At 38.3% G+C, this 20,410-nt stretch overlaps 1 protein-coding gene across 1 annotated transcript in view; it reads left to right on the forward strand.

The window, feature by feature from the left end:
• Nucleotides 1–19,903, forward strand: part of LOC145277681 (uncharacterized) — a 157,873-nt gene extending 137,970 nt beyond the window's left edge. The window contains exon 2 of the mRNA XM_080129359.1: nt 8,029–19,903. Within this exon, the coding sequence (XP_079985485.1) occupies nt 8,266–18,717 (10,452 nt within the window). The 5' untranslated portion in view covers nt 8,029–8,265 and the 3' untranslated portion in view covers nt 18,718–19,903. The remainder of the gene's footprint in view (nt 1–8,028) is intronic.
• Nucleotides 19,904–20,410: the final 507 nt, after the last annotated feature.

A 20,410-nucleotide genomic window follows, 5' to 3' on the forward strand; every position in this document is an offset into this window, starting at 1 on the left:
AATATGAAAATAGCGTGGTGGTTTTTTTCCTTTAGTTCAGAAAATGATGAAAAGAATGAGGTTTTGGGGAATCAATTTAATCAAAAAGCAAAACTAATTAGTAAAAAAGTATAAAACGCGTCTAGGTCATTTATTTTATTATGTTTTTTTTATTTTGGCCCGCGTAGCTCTAAAAAGCTTTAAGTTTTAGCCATATTGCTGGAGCTACGCGGGCCAAAATAAAAAAAGGCCTAATTTTATTTTCAGAAGCTGAAAACTTTTTGCGACCCCTGAAGTAAATGTTTGAGTTAATAATAATAATAATAATGATAAAAGTTTACTCGGTAGCATCTATTCCGAATTCATAATCGTAAACCATCATTTACTGTATCTTTTTACTATCTAAAGTAATGCAAAACTAACCCCAACGAGAATCAAAATGAAGCGATCTAGTGACTCAGTTATGAATTTGGAGTAGCCGCCACCAAGTACTCCTTTTTCATTTTAACCATAATATTTGCTGAGACATGTTTGGTTTGTTTGTGTTTGTTCACTTTGTGACTTGTACTTTCGTGGTTGAGTTTAGTGATGTTTTGTTTAACTGGTTTGAATTGTAAACATCTACTTTTACTTGGGGCAGGGGGTATGCCTCGATTTATTTAGCAAAATAATATGACCCCCCCCCCCTCGACAAATGATTATTAAAAACGGTATAACAAACACTAGTTTATATATATAAAAAAAATCCTTTTAAAACTAAGTTTTCAAAGAACAAATACTCTCTTCAGAAGGGGGAAAAAATATTTAACAAGCTTTGGTTTTCACTAAATATTAAACCAGCTTTGGTTTTTATTAAAAAAAATATTAAACAAGCTTTTCAAAAACAATGAATAATCTTTTTCAATTTTTTAATAAAAACCAAAGCTAGTTAAATATTTTTTAATAAAAAAAATATTTAACTAGCTTTGGTTTTTATTAAAAATATTTGACTAGCTTTGGTTTTTATTAAAAATATTTGACTCACTTTGGTTTTTATTAAAAATATTTGACTCACTTTGGTTTTTATTAAAAATATTTGACTCACTTTGGTTTTTATTAAAAATATTTGACTCGCTTTGGTTTTTATTAAAAAATTGAAAACGATTTTCCATTGTTTATGAAAAACAAAATGTATTTGAAAATGGAATAAAAAGTATTTGCAATAATGAATTCCAACGTATCAAAGGTTATCATCCATTGGAATATTCTATTATATTATAGACTAGCTTGGGTGCTCGGCATTGCCCGGGAGTTTTGAGGTGTATGTTGAGCAAACAAAAAAAAAAAAAAGTAGTAAGCAGGTTCACATCCATATCATGAAGGAGGAAAAGAATGTGAAAAAAAGTGACATCTTTGCCATTGCGTCCATCGCCAAACCGGAAGTGTAAGGCTAGTCAATCGAAAAGATGGGATGACTTTAGAAAATATCGGCAGAAAAAGCGACCTCCTCCCTGTAGAAAAGTGCCAAGTTGAGGGTGAAGGAACTAATGTTTTTAGCTAATTTTTCGATATTTGTCATCCGAAAGGTTGCACTTGAAAATGATACCGATCTCGTGAAAATCTGTTGCCTCTGTCTGTCGTTTTAGGTAGACATACATACATTTAAACAGACAGGTAAGAGTTATATTATAGAAAACTTTACCACTGGGAAACAGGCAAAAAGTTATAGCCTGTTGATTTAGAATAAATGCTTTATGCTAAATTGATGGTGGAATATGGTTAAATTATGCTCATTTTAAATTTGGAAAAATATAGTCGCCATCTTTATACATACTGAGAAATATGCTAGCTTAATGAGAATAGCATCTTTTCATATTTTTCTGGTTAAAAAGACATGCTAATAACATTGAGTTATCGTTCTTCCCTACCTTGCCTCTTTCTTGATTTGTTTGAACAGAGACGGAGAAACAAAAACGGAGAGAGCAATCACCTACTTCTCTGTGACCTCTTGTGATTTATCAGTATATCTTTCTAGCTAACTAAACATAAGTTTCATCTAAATGGTCTCTCTTTATAATGAGCTTATCTTAATAAAAAAATTTGTAATTGCTATTAATATTGACAAAACTATTGCAGATATAGAGGGGAAATAGCAATAAAATTACAAATGAATGACAGCAACCATTAGTTTATTATAGACGATTTAAAAAGAAGTTATGCAAATTAGACAGATACTCGAATGTCTGTATAGCTTTCAACCCCACTATGTCTATTTATCTATAAAAGTGAAATTGTTTTTCCGTGTGTACATTTCCCTACCAAACTACTTTGTCAATTTTCGATTAACAGACTCGAGATTTGGTATGAGAGGTATTGAGATTTGGGAAAATCTTTTTAATCAGTTTTCGGCCAGAAATTTGGCTGTCTAGGGGTCAAAGTTCAACGATTTGACTTTTGAAAACTCTACCAAACTCCTGCCAATTTTGGGACTAAGCACTTGAACTTTTAAATTTAGATGACTTGGATATGGATCAAACGTTTTAATTTGATTTGAGCCCAAAACAAATGTTAAGGGGTCAAAATTGGGGTCAAAGTTTTAAAAATTTGACCTCTGCGGTCTCTATCAAATTACTCAACCGATTTTTTGCCCTAAACATTTGAAATTTTATATAAAGTTTATTCAGACATAGAGCAAGCTTTTTTATCGGTTTTTGACCAAAAATTTGACTGCCAAGGGGTCAAAGTTCAAAGATTTGACCTTTGCGGTCTCTAGTAAACTATTCAGCAAATTTTGGGTCTAAACACTTTAAATTTTAGATGTAGGTTACCTGGACATGTGTGAAACTTTTTAATATATATATATATATATATATATATATATATATATATGCATGCAAATAAATTTATGAACAGTACATAGGGCCCAAGCAAAGCCAGTCTGAACTGCTAGTACACTATATTTCAAAATATTGATTTAAAAACACACAACCACATACAAACTGATGAGAAATATAATATAGGATTAAACTGTCTAAAAATATTTTTTTGGATCCAGAAAATGAATGCAAAACAGTCAAAATTCTAATGTGAAGTTCAATATATGTAAATGTATTATATGCCTAGACGTCTATCTTGACATTGTTGTGGGTAAAAAAAAAAATGGTAAAAAATGTATAAAATGAGAAAACTAATAAAGCAAGTGTTGAATGTTAGAGAAACTAAAATTTTGAAAAAATGCTGTAATGAATTACGATAATCTATAATATAAATCTCACCTGTCTGTTTAAATGTATGTATGTTTCTGTCAGCCTAAAACTTTCGACAGATGCGACGGATTTTCATGAGTTCGGTATCATCGATTTTGTTTTACAGATTCGAAAAAAAAAAAAAAAAATGGTCTTGACAATGAGTTAAAAATAAAATATATATATATATATATATATATATATATATATATATATATATATATATACACACAAAAGACTATTAGAAATCCATCCAATAAATGTCATGAGGACATTTATTGGTTGGGTTTCTAACAATATTTTCTATATTTTTTAAGCCCTGGTCGAGATTTCAAAGACATATGAGATACCATGTGGCTATTTTTCTTGTGCTTGTCGAAATAAACAAACATTTTACATTAAATAGTACACTAAAAACTTATCCAACTAGGTAGAAGAGTAACTTATCATGCCTTTGGTAATATTTATTTGGGTGCTTATGCATTTATGTTACCGTGCTATTTTTTCAAATAGTATTTTCAAGTTAAATTCAAGTTTCATGATTTTTTTTTTTTACTTAATTGTTAGGTGAAAGTACAGAATGGTAAACAAAACACCCTTCCCTCCCCATGTTAAGAATGTGTTTCTAAATAATGTTATTATTTCAGCATGGTAGCATAAGTGCACAAGTACCTTTTTATTTGTTATATCTTTTTTTTTTCTTTTGACCACCAAAAAACAAAATTCTACCTTAAGTACAAATAAGTTATAAATAAAATAACAGAAACGCATGTACTTAGTACACTCTGTTGTTTTTTTAACGCTTTTAGTACATTGTACTAAAAACATTAAAAACAACAAAATAGTTTTGGCTCGGTATTGTTTGAAAATCAAATTTGAAAAACTTGAAAATAATTTTTTAAATTGACAAACTCACAATAAAAAATGAAACTGTTTTTCTGCTTTCGTTTTGAAAGCAGAAAAAAACGTTTTCTATTTTTAAGATGATACAAACGAAACTCGTTAATATGCTGACTGTAGGCAGCTCAGTGCATTAGCGCATAGCGAGCCATTTTCCTGTTAAATTCTATATTCTGTAATTTCTAGATAACGTTTTAAAGAAATTTCCGCACAATTAAATGTATACATATTATACATGAAAATAATTCTGAAACTATTATCTATATGAAAATGGATGATATATCTTATCAATTTTGAAATATACTTAGTCAACTTTGCTTGGTCGTAATTTTGATTCCTGTGGTCTTAAAAATATAAATCAAAGTCCAATAGAGATGGACTTCTATGTTTATATAGCCTGTAAAATTTCAGCCATATCCAATAAAATTTGACCCTGCGCATGTGTATCCAAACGTTACATATGAAATGTAATGTAGTCATTTTTTACCGTTTTTTTTTTTTCATTTTTAATTTGGACCGTAAAAACATTGAACGCATAAAAGAAAAATAAATTAATGTCATTGGAATGTTTATTCTATTCTCTTTCCATCAATGTAATTTTTAAAAAATTGACCCACAAATAAAAAAGATATGACTTGTTGAAGCACATTAGGTAGGTAATATTGCTGATGTCCACAAAAATACAGCATACACTTGTAATGCTACTCTCAATGTATCTGTTCCAACTCATGTTCCTTGTGAATGTAAAGCTGAGGCGTTTGAAGGAAGTACTTTCTAGTAATATATCTTTAGCCACAACAATTAGTGATTGAGAAGGTTTTTTGTAATTATTGAAGGAAACAAGCTTAGTATTAGCAGTATTGAATGTGACCATCCATTTTTGTCTCCATTCCACTACAGATTAGAAGTTTTCCTCTAGTGTTTCTGCCATTGCCTTAGATATGTGTTCATTTGTTTTCCTCGCATGTTTGTTATAGAGCGTGGTGTCATCAGCAAATGTACCCATCTCAGAGACAATTTTATCAGGGATGTCATTTATGAATATTAGGAATAATAAAGGTTCAAGGATTGACCCTTGAGGTACACCATACATTTATATCATATTGTTTAGATGTATGACTATCGAGGACAACCTTCTCTTATTTAAGGATTTAATTATGTTAAGTACGAGTATTCATCCAGTGATACCGTATGATCTGATTTTCCTAAGACCATCATGCCATACCCTGTCAAAAGCCTTAGATATATCTACCATCCCTTGTTTTGTCCAGTATATGGTATATACTTTCGGAGATTAGTTAGGATATCTGCTGTAAAACGTGCTTACCTAAATCCATATTGTTAGTCTATAAATTTAGCAACTGTAAGGTGATGGACTTGAGCTTGATTAATTATGGACTCAAATATTTTGGCGAAAAGAGGCAGGAGGCTAATGGGGCGATAATTTAATGAGTCAGTTCTTTCGCCAAAATTCTTGTAAACGGGTACCACGGAAGGAGTTTTAAGCAAGATTCGCTAAGGCATTTGTTGTAAAGTTTAGAGAGGACTGGAGCAACCTCAGCAGAGCATTTTTGTAATAGAGGTCGATATGCTTTTTAGGTGTCTAGGTTTTTCATGATATCATGCACCTTATTTTCAGATCACCTAGTGTCAGTCTGCAAAGGAAAATCAGAGAGGGAGTGGTTTGTTGGGTCCAATGTAGAGTTTGAAACAAACCGACTAGCAAGCATGTTCGCCATCTCAGTTGCCGTGCAAACAACCTCATGATTGTTGGATAGTGAAGGAATTGTTGATTGCCAATTATTTACTACACTGTTGTAGATTTTCTAGAAATCCTTCTTTCTTAGAACTGCACGCCTGTGGAACTCTGTTCCGTCTGCCTGCTTCCCACCGGACTACAACTTGGATGTCTTCAAGTCCAATGTTAACAAATTCCTAATGAACCGCCCCCTTAAGTAAACACTTCATCAAATCTCCACACTAACGTAATGTATTTGCAATAACCCTTATCTCTGAGTGGCTTCCGGGCCTTGATAAGTGGTGATCACTGTAAAAAAAAAAAATCCCAAGTTCCTAATTTCTGCGCTCTGATGCGTTTTCTGGTGGTTTCAGTATATTCTCTCTTAGCTGTCGCTATTTCTTTCTTGCAATTACTTCTAGCTTCAATAAACTTTTGTCTGTTTGTACTGGACTTATGTCCGATAAATCTGCAGTCTGCATGCTGCCTTTGAGCAATGGCAGCTGCACAAGTAGAAGTAAACCATTGGGGAGAGTGGGGTTTGCTACAGAACTTCCGCGTGGGAACATGAGCTTCAATTGCCACTGGTCTCATTTGCGAGCTGTTCTGCAGGAAGAGAAAAGATATTTCCCCAAGGGGCATCTCTGAGATCTGTGTTGGCTTCCCGGTCAGCCTTCTCATAATACCTTGTCGTTTTGTGTAATGGCTCTTCAGTTTTGGGTCGAGAATTTAGGGCGATTTCTATCATTATCTCAGTGTGATCAGCATTCCCGAGTGGGCTATGAGCATTCGTTAAACAATTATCAGGAACTGTGGTCAGAAAAAGATCTAGAAGTGAGGCTTGTTGACCTTGCTGGCCTGGGAAACCTGCCAGAAACATAACTGTCTGTGATAGGAAATGAGATATAGAGAAGCTTTGTATTATGCTACCAGCTGCGTCTGTAAGTAGAGAAACCAAGCCAATTACTGTGGTGGACAAGAATGCTGTATCTATGCTGTCAGAGACTTCGTTGAGGGGAAAGTGGTAAAGAAAATATAAGTAGCTAACGCTATGTTGCAGGTTAAGTCTAAAGCACATAAAGCCCTGGTTGTCGGATTCCGAAACCAAATATCTAAAGTTTTAAGGGAGTTTTGCCCTCATAGCCCCCACTTAGAGATGCAGTTAAAGAAATGAGTGCACTTCTATTGTCTTCCTTTGTAAATTTCACATAGATTTTCAGATTTTATCTAGATTGTCTAACCTTTCTTTCTATAGGGAACAACAAGCATTGAGTTCAATTTATATAGATTATTTTTTGTTTTATCATTACAGTTTATTAGCATTACATATTATTTTATTAACTTTGGTTAAACATGGTTGTTTTGTATGCGAAGGAAATATTATTTGGGTGCTTATGCACTTATGTTACTATGCTATTTTTTAAGTAGTATCTTCAAGTTTCACTAGCGGGACCTGTGAAAATTCCACAGGGGACTCATTCATATGTAATATGTTGATGCTGGCATTCTTTTGATGTTCAGCGTAAATGATATTATTGTAGTTTTGTTAAAACTACAAAAGTATTTATCTAAGCTAGCAGGGACACCCGGCATAGCCCTGTTGTAAAGTACGCTTAAATATGATATTTTAATTCTTGCAGATTTTGTATATATTATTATAGAGTTAATGTTCTATCGATTTGTTTTTTTTTTTTTTGGGGGGGGGGTTCTATCTTTTTTTTTTTTTTTTTATATATTATAAAGTTGTGATTTCAAAAATAGAAAAAAATATACCCATATGACTTGGGTGCATCGGCTTAAACCGAAACCAAAACTTATGAAGTAATAAGCTCCTTTAGCTATAATCAGAACCAAAATCTATAAAGAATTCTTGGTAAAATTATTTATTACAAGAAATGGATGTTCATAACAAACAACAGTCACTCTGATGTAAGTATGGCACACAAAATAAATAACACACACGCTATTCTACTAATATATAGATATTTTTTTTTTTTATTAAATTGTTAGGTGGAAGTACAGAATAGTTGCAAAACACTCCCATGTTAAGAATGGTTTTCTAATTAATGTTATTTCAACACGGTAACATAAGTGCATAAGTACTGTTATTTGTAATGTTTGTGGGAAGTGGTTGCTTATTTTTATTTATTTTCATTAAAAAAAATTTTTTTTGTCTCGTCTTTTCAGATCCAAAAATGTCGCACCTTCAATGAAGTCAGAACTCGGCGGGACCCCATTCCAGTTTTTGGATCATTTGTTTTTACTCCCAGGAGAAAAAGAAAAAAATTTCACCGCGCAGACTCTCATCCGTCACACACATCCCAACAATTTTGGAAGCTTGTCCTCGATGGAGATGTGAAGCCAGGCTTTTGAGGCCTTAATGTTTCTCTATCCACGTTTCCCCTCCCAACCAAAAAAAACGTTATGCAACAGAAATTGACTAACCAGTTAATTCAGAACAGGGATGCCTCCATGAAGACCCCGCTACCCCCCAGCCTTGCCGTGTCTCTTGTGTCTGGGATATGTCCAAGCACTACACCTATTCGAAATAAACGATTACCACTCACAAAAGAGATCAAGAAGAAAAGAGACGAGCATACTAACAGTAGCAATAATAATAGCAGTAGTAATAGTTCTACTTGTAGTGATAGGTGTGGTGATGGTATTACTACTGAGGCTAGTATGTCTGCTGATAAAAAAACATTAACTATTGATGACCTTCATAAGTGTCCAGGATGTCTCGGTTATTTTGAGAAATCTGTGTTTCTAACTCATTCGTTCAGCTGTAGTACCAACCTTAGCCTGAACCATTCGTGCGAGTCGAATCCGGTTATCGTTGCTGCAGCCGAGAAACCGGCATCGGTCAAGTCTGTGTCATCATTGAGTGCCATAAAATTCCCCTCTCCAATATCAATTTCAGATTCCACTGATGAAGACGACGATGACAAAGATAGCTGCATCCTAATTGAAGTTGGGAATGGCAACCCTGAAAGAAGGGAAGATAAAATCGATTCATCCGCTTTGTTCGATTGTGATGCGAACAGCATCTCTCTTTCGGAAAGGAGTGAGCAGAGGTTCCATGTTGTCGAACACAATGAGCCGACGCTGTTTCCCATAACTTCAGCATGCAATCTCATTGAGGAGGCATTAGGAAGAAATAATGCCTCCACAGGTAAATTTCATCTTGGCGGCATGCCTGCAATACGAGGGGGACACTACAAGAAGCCATCGCGACCTTGTCCATTCTGCGGCGTGATGCAGGCCAAGTTGACTCGGCACATACAGTTGAAACACAAGGAAGAGGAACAAGTTAAAGAGGCGATGTCCTTGCCACCACACTTGCAGAGAAGTGCCTTCAATGAGATGAAGAAGGAAGGCATTCGCAAAGAGAATTTGCGGCGACTGCAACAGCACTCTGAGAATGGCACGGAATTGATAAAAGAGAGGAATGCGATGACTATTCCCGCCCGTTGCCCAAGTTGCAATGACTTTTTTCCCTACAATCTCCTTCCTCAGCATTTACAAAATTGTAACAGCTTGGTAGAGACAGATGAGGCAATGATATATGATTTAGGCAGTAAGGATGATGGAGATGTCTATCGGTCTTTGTTCACAGAAGCAGGTGTGAATGAGCAGTTAAGTGATTTGCCAACTGCCGTCCTGAAAGTGGAAAGCGATGTAGATGATAAGTCTTCTAAAATGGTCGATGTTAGTTCAATATCAGAGAGGAGCTTATCAGGAAAGAGCCTCGTCTCTGTCGTCCAGGGAATTGATTGTTATAAACAACCCAGCTCAATAGTGGAAGGACCGATTTCCATAAATAACTTAATTGAGGCTCCATCAAACAAGATTGGGATTCGGAGGCTGAAAGAAAATAATCCCATTCCTGATGTTTGCATGCCTGATGTCCTTCAGATCCATGCAGGTGCCTCACTTGACAATGATGAGAAGTTGTCGATTGAACATTGTGAGGATACTGTCACATTGAATTTGGGGAATTCTGGGCGTAATATGAATTTCTCTAAAGGAGCCAGCAATGCCGTTCAAGTTGAGAATGCCTTAAATCTGAATATGCAATTCTGTGGAAACTCTTTGACGTTGGAGAACTTGCAAAATCCCAAATTTTTAACCAGGCAAAGTGATATCCAATATACAACACACGAGAAAGCCACGTTGTCAGACCCCCAAAACCTGGAGCATTTTGCCATGTCAAATGAGGCTTTCTTATGCGACGAGAGAAACTGTTTATCATTAACCGATGCTCGAGATGAAGCCTCTTACCTTCCTCTGAATAATGTCTTCACAGAGGAACATCCAGAGAGAAGGCGTTCCAACAGTGCCGATGTGCTTGAAGAATCCAATGAAGAAAGGACGATCAAGAGCAAAGCATATAAAAAGCCATTTCGTCCATGTCCGTTTTGCAGCGTCATGCAAGCAAAATTGACGAGGCATATAAAGCTGAAGCACAAGAATGAGGAGCGTGTGAAAGAGGCGCTGAAATTGCCACCGCATGAACAGCGATTTGCTTTCAATGACTTTAAACGAGAAGGTCTTATGCTGGAGAACCTCGGACACGTAAACACCACCCATGAATTGGACAGCCTGAATTGTGATCCAGTTCCCCAGAGTCGGGTTACAATGACAGTCTGTCCTTACTGTAAAGGGTCGTACACGAAGGATGTTATTTGGGAACATATCCACAATTGCCAAATGGCACCATTGCAGGTAAATGTTCCGAATTGGCCGCCACGTCAAGAAAGTCATATACCCAATTTCGATGTGATCCAAACGGTTAAGACAGTTAATCCAAATTTTGTTGTTCCTCCAGATTCCTCTTTGGCTTCATCACAGTCTTTGTCCATCGTAAGGAGAGAAGGGACGTTTGCTTCTTTTAGTGATAGTGAGGAAAAACTAATTTCTAGCAACACCAAAGAACCAGACTCCTCTATAATGTCAACTGCTGATGAAATTGAAACTCCAAGAACTACAGTTCCTGGCAGTACAAATGAGTATTCAAAGAAAATTGATTATCCTTGTAATCCAGAGATAACGACACCGTGCATCAAGACAGAACCATTATCTACACCACCTTCATATTCTGAAGATTTAACGGAAGAGCCCCAGAAAAATTTTGGAATGATCCCAGAACAAAATATTCCAGGTCACAATCTTTGTTTGGACCAGCAAACCGGGTTTAGAACAAAAAATCTACCGTCCGCTTCGAGTCATGAACAAATGACCCAGGTTGTGAGTAGCGAAAGTGAAAAGTGCTTGCAGATGATTGACCTTTTGCCATTCTTTACAAAGAAAGAGTCTGATGGAAGCTCAGAGATCCAGACGCTGCAAGAAAATGAAAGTCTTGGAGTGAAGATGCCTAAAGATGTTGATAGTAGGTCAGGTGAAGAATTATCCCAAACTGCGGATTTTAGTCTTGTACCGATAAAACAAGAAATCTCTGCCGATGCTGAGGATACTTTGGTGCAAGTCTTTGATATGCGTGCAGATTCCCCTGTTTCAATCTCCGATGCTTCGGATGAAGATTGTAGCATTGCTAGTTCTGAAAGTAGCATTTTTGTTCCACTGGGCAGTGACCATCCGACCAACAATCATGCAAGCGCCCCAGTGACTGTCATGAGGTTTTCTGACAAAAGTACAGCAGGTAGAGCCCAGATGTACAAAAAGCCCTCGCGTCCATGCTTGTTTTGTGGTGTCATGCAAGCCAAACTGAGCCGTCATATTAAACTGAAGCACAAAGACGAGAAATGTGTGCAGGAGGCGATGCAAATGGCCCAACCGTTGCAACGCCAAATTTTTAATCAGTTCAAAAAGGAAGGTATTAAAAAGGAAAATTTGCGTCGATTGAATGACCAAAGTCAACCGAAAGATCTCATTCCCATGCGGACAACAAAACTGAGCTCTTCTGTTTCGGCAGTATGTCCTAACTGTAAGCTTTCTGTGAAAAAAGACACCATGAAAGAGCACATGGATATCTGTGGTGCCATTCCATCTGACGCATCTTCGTCTAATTGTTTCCAGGAACAGGAAACCTTTTCCTCCTCCCAATCTGTCATGCCTCCTTATTCTGGACACCTGGTTACCGGTGGTAATACTTTTGCGCAAGCGTCATATACAAAAGATAGTGCGACTATTGAAAGTGTGTCTTGTAGTTCATTTGACCCACTTCCAAATCTGGAGGTAAAGAAAGAAATGGTAAGCATTGATTGTTTGAAAAACGAGGATGAAAACCGTATGCGTTCAGAATCAGGGTTAGAAATTATGAAAGCCGATGAAGAGACAATGCTTGAGCAACCTGTAGATTCGGTTCTCTTTGAATCGAATCTTGAACCCAGATATTGCCTGCCCCAGGTTTATAGCACTTTGAATAGAAGTCCGAAACAACCACCAGTCACATTTGTGTCAAAAACAAATCCTACCTCTATACAGAACCGTTACTCCGCATATTGTGAACCTCATGCCGAGAAGGAGTTACTAAAGGAAAGCCACACCAAAGATATCGTCAGGGACTTGTATGATCTGCCATCTGATGATTCTCTAATGTACAAGACTGATCATTTTAAAAAGGAAACTGCTGATAATGAATCCTGTTCGGCAGCATCATCGTCACTTATATTCATATCAGATTCTTCAGATGATGAGGTTGCTGAAGGTGCCCACTCCCAATACAAGACCAATTTGACAACTCCTAAGCATTCTGAGAACAACAGAACTGTCCACATCAATGGCGGCCGTTCTTACAAGAAGCCATCTCGTCCGTGTCCATTCTGTGGCATCATGCAAGCCAAACTCACACGTCATATCCAGCTGAAGCATAAGAACGAACCTCGAGTGAGATCTGCACTCGGTCTTCCACAACCATACCAGCGCCAGGCATTTAGCCAGTTCAAGAAGGAAGGCATCATGAAGGAAAACATGAGACGCATCAATAATCCGCATAACGAGGGCTTAATTTCAGAACGGCTTCCTCCTGAAAAGATATTGAATGTATCATGCTGTGGGTGTGGCAAACTCTACCCCAGGGATTTTATCAGTAAACACGTGTTATGCTGCTCTCTGGCGGTGGCCAGTCTGGGATTATCGACTGCCTCTACCATGCTGGTACTTGAGGATGCTTCCCATCCGCATATGATGGGCTTTAAAGGCCACAGCAAAACAGATCAGAAGAAAGAATTTGTGTTGAAAATGAGGCAGGCTACATCTCTCGAATTCAAAGATGGATTTTATGAAGATCTGAGAAAGTTATTGAAAGGTCTCCAAGAAAATGAGGAAGATATGGAAATGAACAAAAAACTAAATCATAAAAATGGATTCTTGGAAGATTCAATGAAAATATCTCAAGCTATCAAAAAAGCTTTCGGACATTTTAGTTCAAAACCAATTCAGAAACAAAACAGCTTAACTGGGGATCTGCAGGAAACTTATTCCCACTTGGAGAAATTTGTGAAGTCTAAACTACTTAATGAACATAGTTTTATTCATAAGAATGACTGTTCAAATTTTGCTGATGAAGTAAAAGATAAAAATCTCCCCGATATTATACCTAGAAAGCAGAACACAATGAACATGGCATCTCCACTTCTCAAAATAGACTTGACCGCAGATATATCTGTAAGGAAGATCAGAAAGCCGCCAAAATTATTTTTCAAAAGCAGAATTCAGAAGCAAAGATCTTACAAACGCCCCTTTCGTCCCTGTCTGTACTGTGGAATCATGCAGGCCAAACTCTCCCGTCATATCCTGTTAAAACACAAGAAAAGACCGCTACGAAGAGCAACCCAGTTGTCGCCACGTTTGAAATTAAAGGCATTTAAGAAAGATTTTGTAAATAAAAATGTCTGCAGTGTTATAAAAAAGAAACTAATCCAGAGAGAAACATGTTCTACATCAAAGAATGAACGCAAGACTTTTCGTTTGTCATCATCGTTAGCTGGTATCGGTTCTGGATTATTCAAAAGTCGCCTGCATTTTGTTGCATCTGTAGAAAAACATGGTGTCAAATATCATCCAGGTAATGATTACAGCAACACGGTAACATTAACAGCAAAACATGCCACGGAACACCTGGACAGATTAAAGTTACAGTTGCCAGACATAACCTCTCATACCAAACAGAAAGTAGAATTAAAATCTGCTATGAAAGAAATTGTGGAAGACTTTGTTGTACAGAGGGATGGTCCTACTTCGAATGCTCAGAGTATGGATCTTACTGATGGTGTTGGTTGTTTAGCTAAAGAAGCTGGCACCCCTGCTGAGAAAGAGCCCATGTCCTTGATTAAAACTGAGACAGTATCCCTTTTGGGAAAAGATCTTGCTAGTGATCCTCAATGCATGTCAACTAAATCTATGACTACTATTGCCAAATTTGAAAACTGTAATCCTGATTGCCAGTTGATGACATCCATGACTAACAAAATTGCAAAAATCCCGCAAGTTCTGTTAAACATCAGCGGGTCTACATTTTGTTCAGACATAAATCATAAGAAATGTACGCCTTTAGTCACCTTGCATGAGGTTGCATGTACAATTCCTGCTTGCAGGATAAGTAAGAGCAAGGACGTTTCTTTAAATTCTACTTGTTTGACAGATATTTGCTTGGGAATCGATGCTGGTGAACCAGTACGCAGTCTCAAACTACGCGAAAATGCTGCTGTTGATATCTTGCTAGCTAAACCGCTGGAAGATTTTGAGAACTTTTCTCTCGAGGAAGGATCTTTTTCTCGCAAAGCTGAAACCACGTCTGGAGGAGAAGTGGATGGTTGCACGCAAATCTTCATAGACGCACCTAAGAATGGTGTTCACTTTGATATGGTTAAACTGCTCAGAGATAGTAAACTTTGTCTCCAAGCTAAAAAAGTGAATCCAGCACTTTTGGCCTTTCCTGTTGAAAGAACACCTGCTTCTTCTGTTGGAAATGAGTTGGCTGTCAGAGAGGCCATGTCTGCAGAACAGGAATCAACAGATAATGGTACTAAATCGAAAACTAGTAACAATGTTCCTTATTCAGTTACGTCAATCAAAACAGAAATGTCTCTTCCACCTTCTCCCATTTCATCTATAATGTCAGCAAATGACCATTCCAAAGAATTAATTCCCATGTCCACATTGCCAGATATTGCTCAAGATAAGCTAAGAACTAAGCAAGAACTTGAAGTCTCCCAGAACAGATTATTAGAAAAGGATGATGGCCAATACCAAATTCTGAAACCTCAAGAAATTGTTTCCTTTGATACAATTAAAACTGATACATCTGTGGAAAAAGCACCAATCATGTTATCTCTTGACTCTGTTACAAATAAAACAGATTATGCGAGTTATTCCCAAAATATCTTTGGTCAACTTGGGGAAGAAATTCCAGCAGGCCAAATCCATCGTTCTTATAATTTCTGTGAGGGGGCAAACAAGAATGGCCGAAGCGCCAGTGGAGGAAATAACGGTGGTGGTAACAGTGGCGGTGGTAACAGTGGTAGTGGTGGTCAAATGTCTTCAACACAGAATTCATCCCGAGACAGCGGCAGTAGCACCACGAGTGGGCGGAACGGCACTGGCTCTTGCTCGTTCGGACGAGGCGGGTCGACGAACCGCAAGCCACCAACGCCGTGCCCGTTCTGTGGGGTGCGCCAGGCTAAACTGAAAAGGCACATTCAATTGCGGCATAAAGATGAGGAACGCGTGAAAAAGGCCCTGCAGCTGCCAGCAAACTTGCAGCGTGATGTCTTCCATCAATTCAAAGAAGAAGGTCTTGCTAATGAGCGGAGTCGTGTGAAAGATAATAGCGGTACTGCCGTTAGCAGCCGGGTTGGATCCGGCAATCGAAGTTCGAGCAGCAGTACAAGCAGTACAGCTACCAGCAGCGGTATTAGTAGTGGCAGCGGTGGTAGTATGACTGGTAGTGGGGGTAGCAGCACCAGTGGACGTGGTACACCTACTGTTGGCAGTATTGGTGCTACCGGTGTTGGTGGCACCCCTGTCAGATGCAGTAGCTCTGGAAGCAGCCGAGGTGGTCTTGAAACTAGCAAGATAGAATGCATCACCAGTGGAGCCAATATAGTGGTTCCGCACGACCCCTCAGCATTGAAGGTCCTTTGTCCATTGTGTGACACTTATTATGAGAAGGATGTTCTTCAGATGCACATGATAGGCTGTAGCTCTGCTTTGTCGCACTTTAATGCTTCTGACTGGCTAACAGGTCCTGTTCCCCTTGGAGCATCTGATGCCGAACTGGAAGCTGACTTTCTCTCTGAACGCTCCTCAGACCTTGTGCATGATCCAAATCAGATGTCGCTCACGGCGCCGTTGTTAAAAGAGGAGTATGAACCCCCGATTGCCTCCTGTTCTGTTGGTTCACTTTCTTACAAGGAGTTTCCTGGGTATATGGTAACACCTCAACAACAACAACAACAACAACAACAAAGTCATCATCATCATCAACAACATCCTGGACAGAATTTTTCAGGACCTAGAAATTCATTTGTTCAAAATCTTGAGGGGTGCCAACAACTGCCTCCTAATTACAGCTTAGAAATGGGACAGAATGAAGGGCCTGGTAATGCTGCTGCCGTGTCAAACCCTTATGCAGTTCCTCCTTATCATGGAAGTAGAATTGGACAAGACAGCAGAATGGGTTCGGCCCCCTCTTGGAATCAACACTATCAACAACATCATCAACAACAACAACAAATGTATCACCATCATCCGCAACCACAACAGCAGCTTCTTCATACACAACACCCCCACCCTCCACCACCACAACAACCACACCTTCACCACCACCAACAACAACAGCAAAAACAACACCAAACGCAGCCACAACAGCATCGTCAACCACAACAGCAACAACAACCATCTCATGCGCAACCTCTACCACCACAACAACATCTTCAGCCACCACACCAGCACCAGCAACAACAACAGCAGCAGCAGCAGCATCTACAACCGCCACCTGCACTGTCCCAACAACCACCACCACCACCAACAACAACCCAGGTACATCACCAAAGGCCGATGCAGACCGATCCTGGACTCATGTACATGAAAAGCCCAAAGCAGGAGTTCCCAACCTCCTCATCCTCTTTCCACCAACAGGATAATTTCATGTTATCCTCATCTCAGATGGGCTCTCAGATGCCAGACCCTCAAATACACCATCGGCCACCTCAACTTTATAGCCCGAACAGTGGGCACAGTAAACAAGCGACTTCAACTGCTTCCCCACATGACTATGGCTCCTCGATGTATAATTCGCCCTCCCACCCACAAATGTCCCCCAGTGGTGGACCTGGTTATCACTACACACCCCATCACCAAATCTCTTCGATGCTGCCTCCTTCTCCTTCCCCCAAAAGCTGTGGCAATTTTCCTCATATAGATGACAGTGGCTACCCACAAATGATGCCGCAGCACTGCATGTCAGATCAAGGCATAATGAGATCTCCGCCCGTAGCTCCTCATCTTCCACCCCCACCACCAAATCGTCATACAATGATGCAGATGGATGTTGCTCAGCCCCACGGAAACATTCCCATAGGGAGTAGCGATAACAATAATATTAATAGCAGCGGTACGGGATCTCAGTATCTTGCTAACCGCCAAATTAACACCGGGGGTAATACTTCTGGAAACATGGCCCCAAACACAGCCAGTAATTATCGGTCACCAATGTACCACATGGGTCCTGGTACCGTTTCTCCTTCGCCAAATTCTTCATTTCACCATTCCCCAGTTGCGTCCCCTTCTTTATCATCTACCTCTTCATCATCGTCCAAGAACTCTGCACCCTATCATTATTCAACGTTAACCTCTACGACTCCTGGAACCAGCTTCTCTGGATCGATGTACGGTCTACCAGACCTCTCCTCCAGTACATCCTCGATCGGGGATAACTGTCGCCTTAGCTACGACAGCATGAGTCACAGCAACGACGGGGTCAGCATGTCGCAGCAGGGCCATCAGATGCAGTCGCTACCACCCCAGCAACTTCAGCCGCCAGTAGCACTACCGCCACCAACCCAGCAACAACAACAACAACAGACATCGCTGTTACCACTACAATCACTGCCTTCCTTGATGGACGATCCACCACCAACATCCATTCTCCCTTCTATGACCCAAATGACCTCCCCAAGAAACCACAGTGCTAGCACGACTCCTACCGCTTCGGGGTCAAGTATGACACACTTACCCTTTGCTGGAGGAGGCAGCGGTGGCAGTAGTAGTAGTAGTAGTAGCAATTGTAGTAATAACCAGATTGACCCAAATTGTATTATTGGGGGTAGCTGTGACCCGACCTGCAGGGACGGAGACAGGTTTGGTCACTTGGCAGGGAATATAATCGGCCTTCATGAAGGAAGTGGTAAAGATCTTGCAGATGAAATAAACACTGCTATTGACTGCCATGAGGACAGCAGCTGTGGCAGCAGCACGACGAGCGGTAGTGGGCTTAGTACTACTGCAGGCGGAGCCGATTGGAATTCCTGCACTGGCAGCGGGTGTCCCTCTGGCTCTGGTAACAATGGCTCAACCCCTGCGCTTTTGACGTCGACTACTTTGGACAGCAACAATGCTAGTAACAGCAGTGGCAGCTCGAGTTGTGGTGGCAGCAGTCCGAGAGGTTATAGTAAGCTAAGGAATTACAAGAAACCAGCGCGTCCATGCCCGTTCTGCGGAGTGATGCAGGCGAAGCTAACGCGTCACATTAAATTAAAGCACAAAGAGGATAAGCGTGTGGTCGAGGCCCTTGGTTTGCCTCAGCCCTTGAAGCGTCAGGCATTCCGTCAGTTCAAGGAAGAAGGTATAATGAAACAGGCTCGTACATCTTCAGGTGGACCTTCATTGTCGTCAGCTGACCTTCCGTCATCTTAGTCCCTTTATTATTATAATTAACAACAATATCATTATTTTCTGAACTTTAGTTGTTGGCAGGCATTTTATTGTATTGTTGTTGTTGATGTCATCCTTGTCGTTCAGTGTTGTTATTGTCTCGGATCATTCTTCCATCATAATGGCTATCGCAATTATTTCTTGTTTTTTTTTCTTCTTTTCTATGTGCTGAAAATATAAATTATATGCAGATATATAAAATTTTTACGGGGATACACGGGGTTGTTTTGAAAAAAAAACAAAAAAAACAAGAGATGTAATTACAAAAACAACAAAAAAAACTCATTCAATTCCCAATCCCCCTCCCAGAAGATATCATTTTTTTTTTCATATATCCATATCTTAATCCTAAAATAATTTTTCAAAATTAAAAAAAAAAATTTTTTTAATTCTAAAAAAAAAATATATTTCTTCTGAGTCGAGTCACATTAGTGAAAAGTCTGATTTAAAAAAAAAAAAAAAAAAAAAAAAAAAAATTTAAAAAAAATTGACAACCTCAAAAAAAAAAACAAATGATATATCATTGGGAATTGCCTGATGGCCAAGGTAGTTGTATATTTTCTGCCATTGCCAAAGACAATGTTCTTTTTTTTTCTTTTTTTTTTTTTTTTAAACAAAAAAGAAAAGCACTTGAAAACAAAAATTGTTAATGCACATTCATACAGCAAGCTAGCAAGCAGCCCCCACCCCCTCCACACACACACAATTTTTTCCCCCCCCCCGCTCTAGCCCTACTGGAAAATCGGCCTTGTGCTGTACAGACTGTAACTTCAAGAACAAAATATATCTGTAATTCAAAACATTTTTTTTTTTTCAATATCATAGTAATGCATTTTAAAAAAGAAATTAATGGAAAATATTGAAAACAAAGAGAATATATATATATATATATATATATATATATATTTATCTGGAAACCTCTGTTGCAACAGTTACATCATCCAAAACCATCATGCAGGAATTGTATTTTTTGTCATGTGACCATCTTGTCGTAAAACGTGCTACATGCAGAAAAGCACGAAACTGATCAATTTAAAAAAAAAAAATCCTTTTATTCTTTTAATCTATGTACGAATTATTTTGCTTACCATGTTTTCACACCACGTGATACATGCTTTAAAAAAAAAACAAAAAACAAAAAAAAAAACAAATAAACAAAAAAGACAAATCTCTATCATAATCCTAGAGGAGGGTGCGTGAAAGTTTTTTGGTGGCAGTTCCCTATGAGATCCTATGTTTTGTCTCTTCTGAGCTCTTAAATTTTGTTATAGCCAAAAAAAAAACAATTCATTCTTAAATTTGTCAATTTTAAAAGTCGTCATTGAAATTCATAATTTGTTTATTATAGAGTAAAAAAATCAAGTGAAGTAAATTCAAAATAAGATGCTAAATTTTTTTAAATTCCTAAAAAAAAAAAAAAAAATCAGTGTGTGTGTGTGTATATATACATATATAATAGCAGGTTGTTTGGCATTGCCTAGTCATAAAATCTACTTAAATATGATAGTATAAGTCATGCAGATTATGTATTCATTATTATAGAGATAATTCTCTATTATATTGAACCTAATATATGATAGTGAGATCAAGACTATATATATATATATATATATATATATATATAATGATTTGGGTGCCATCAGCTAGAATCGAAACCAAAACTTACAAGTCTCCA

The sequence above is a fragment of the Euprymna scolopes genome, chromosome 6 (genome assembly GCF_053919585.1).
Source record: "Euprymna scolopes isolate OS-2025 chromosome 6, ASM5391958v1, whole genome shotgun sequence".
NCBI lineage: Eukaryota > Metazoa > Mollusca > Cephalopoda > Sepiida > Sepiolidae > Euprymna > Euprymna scolopes.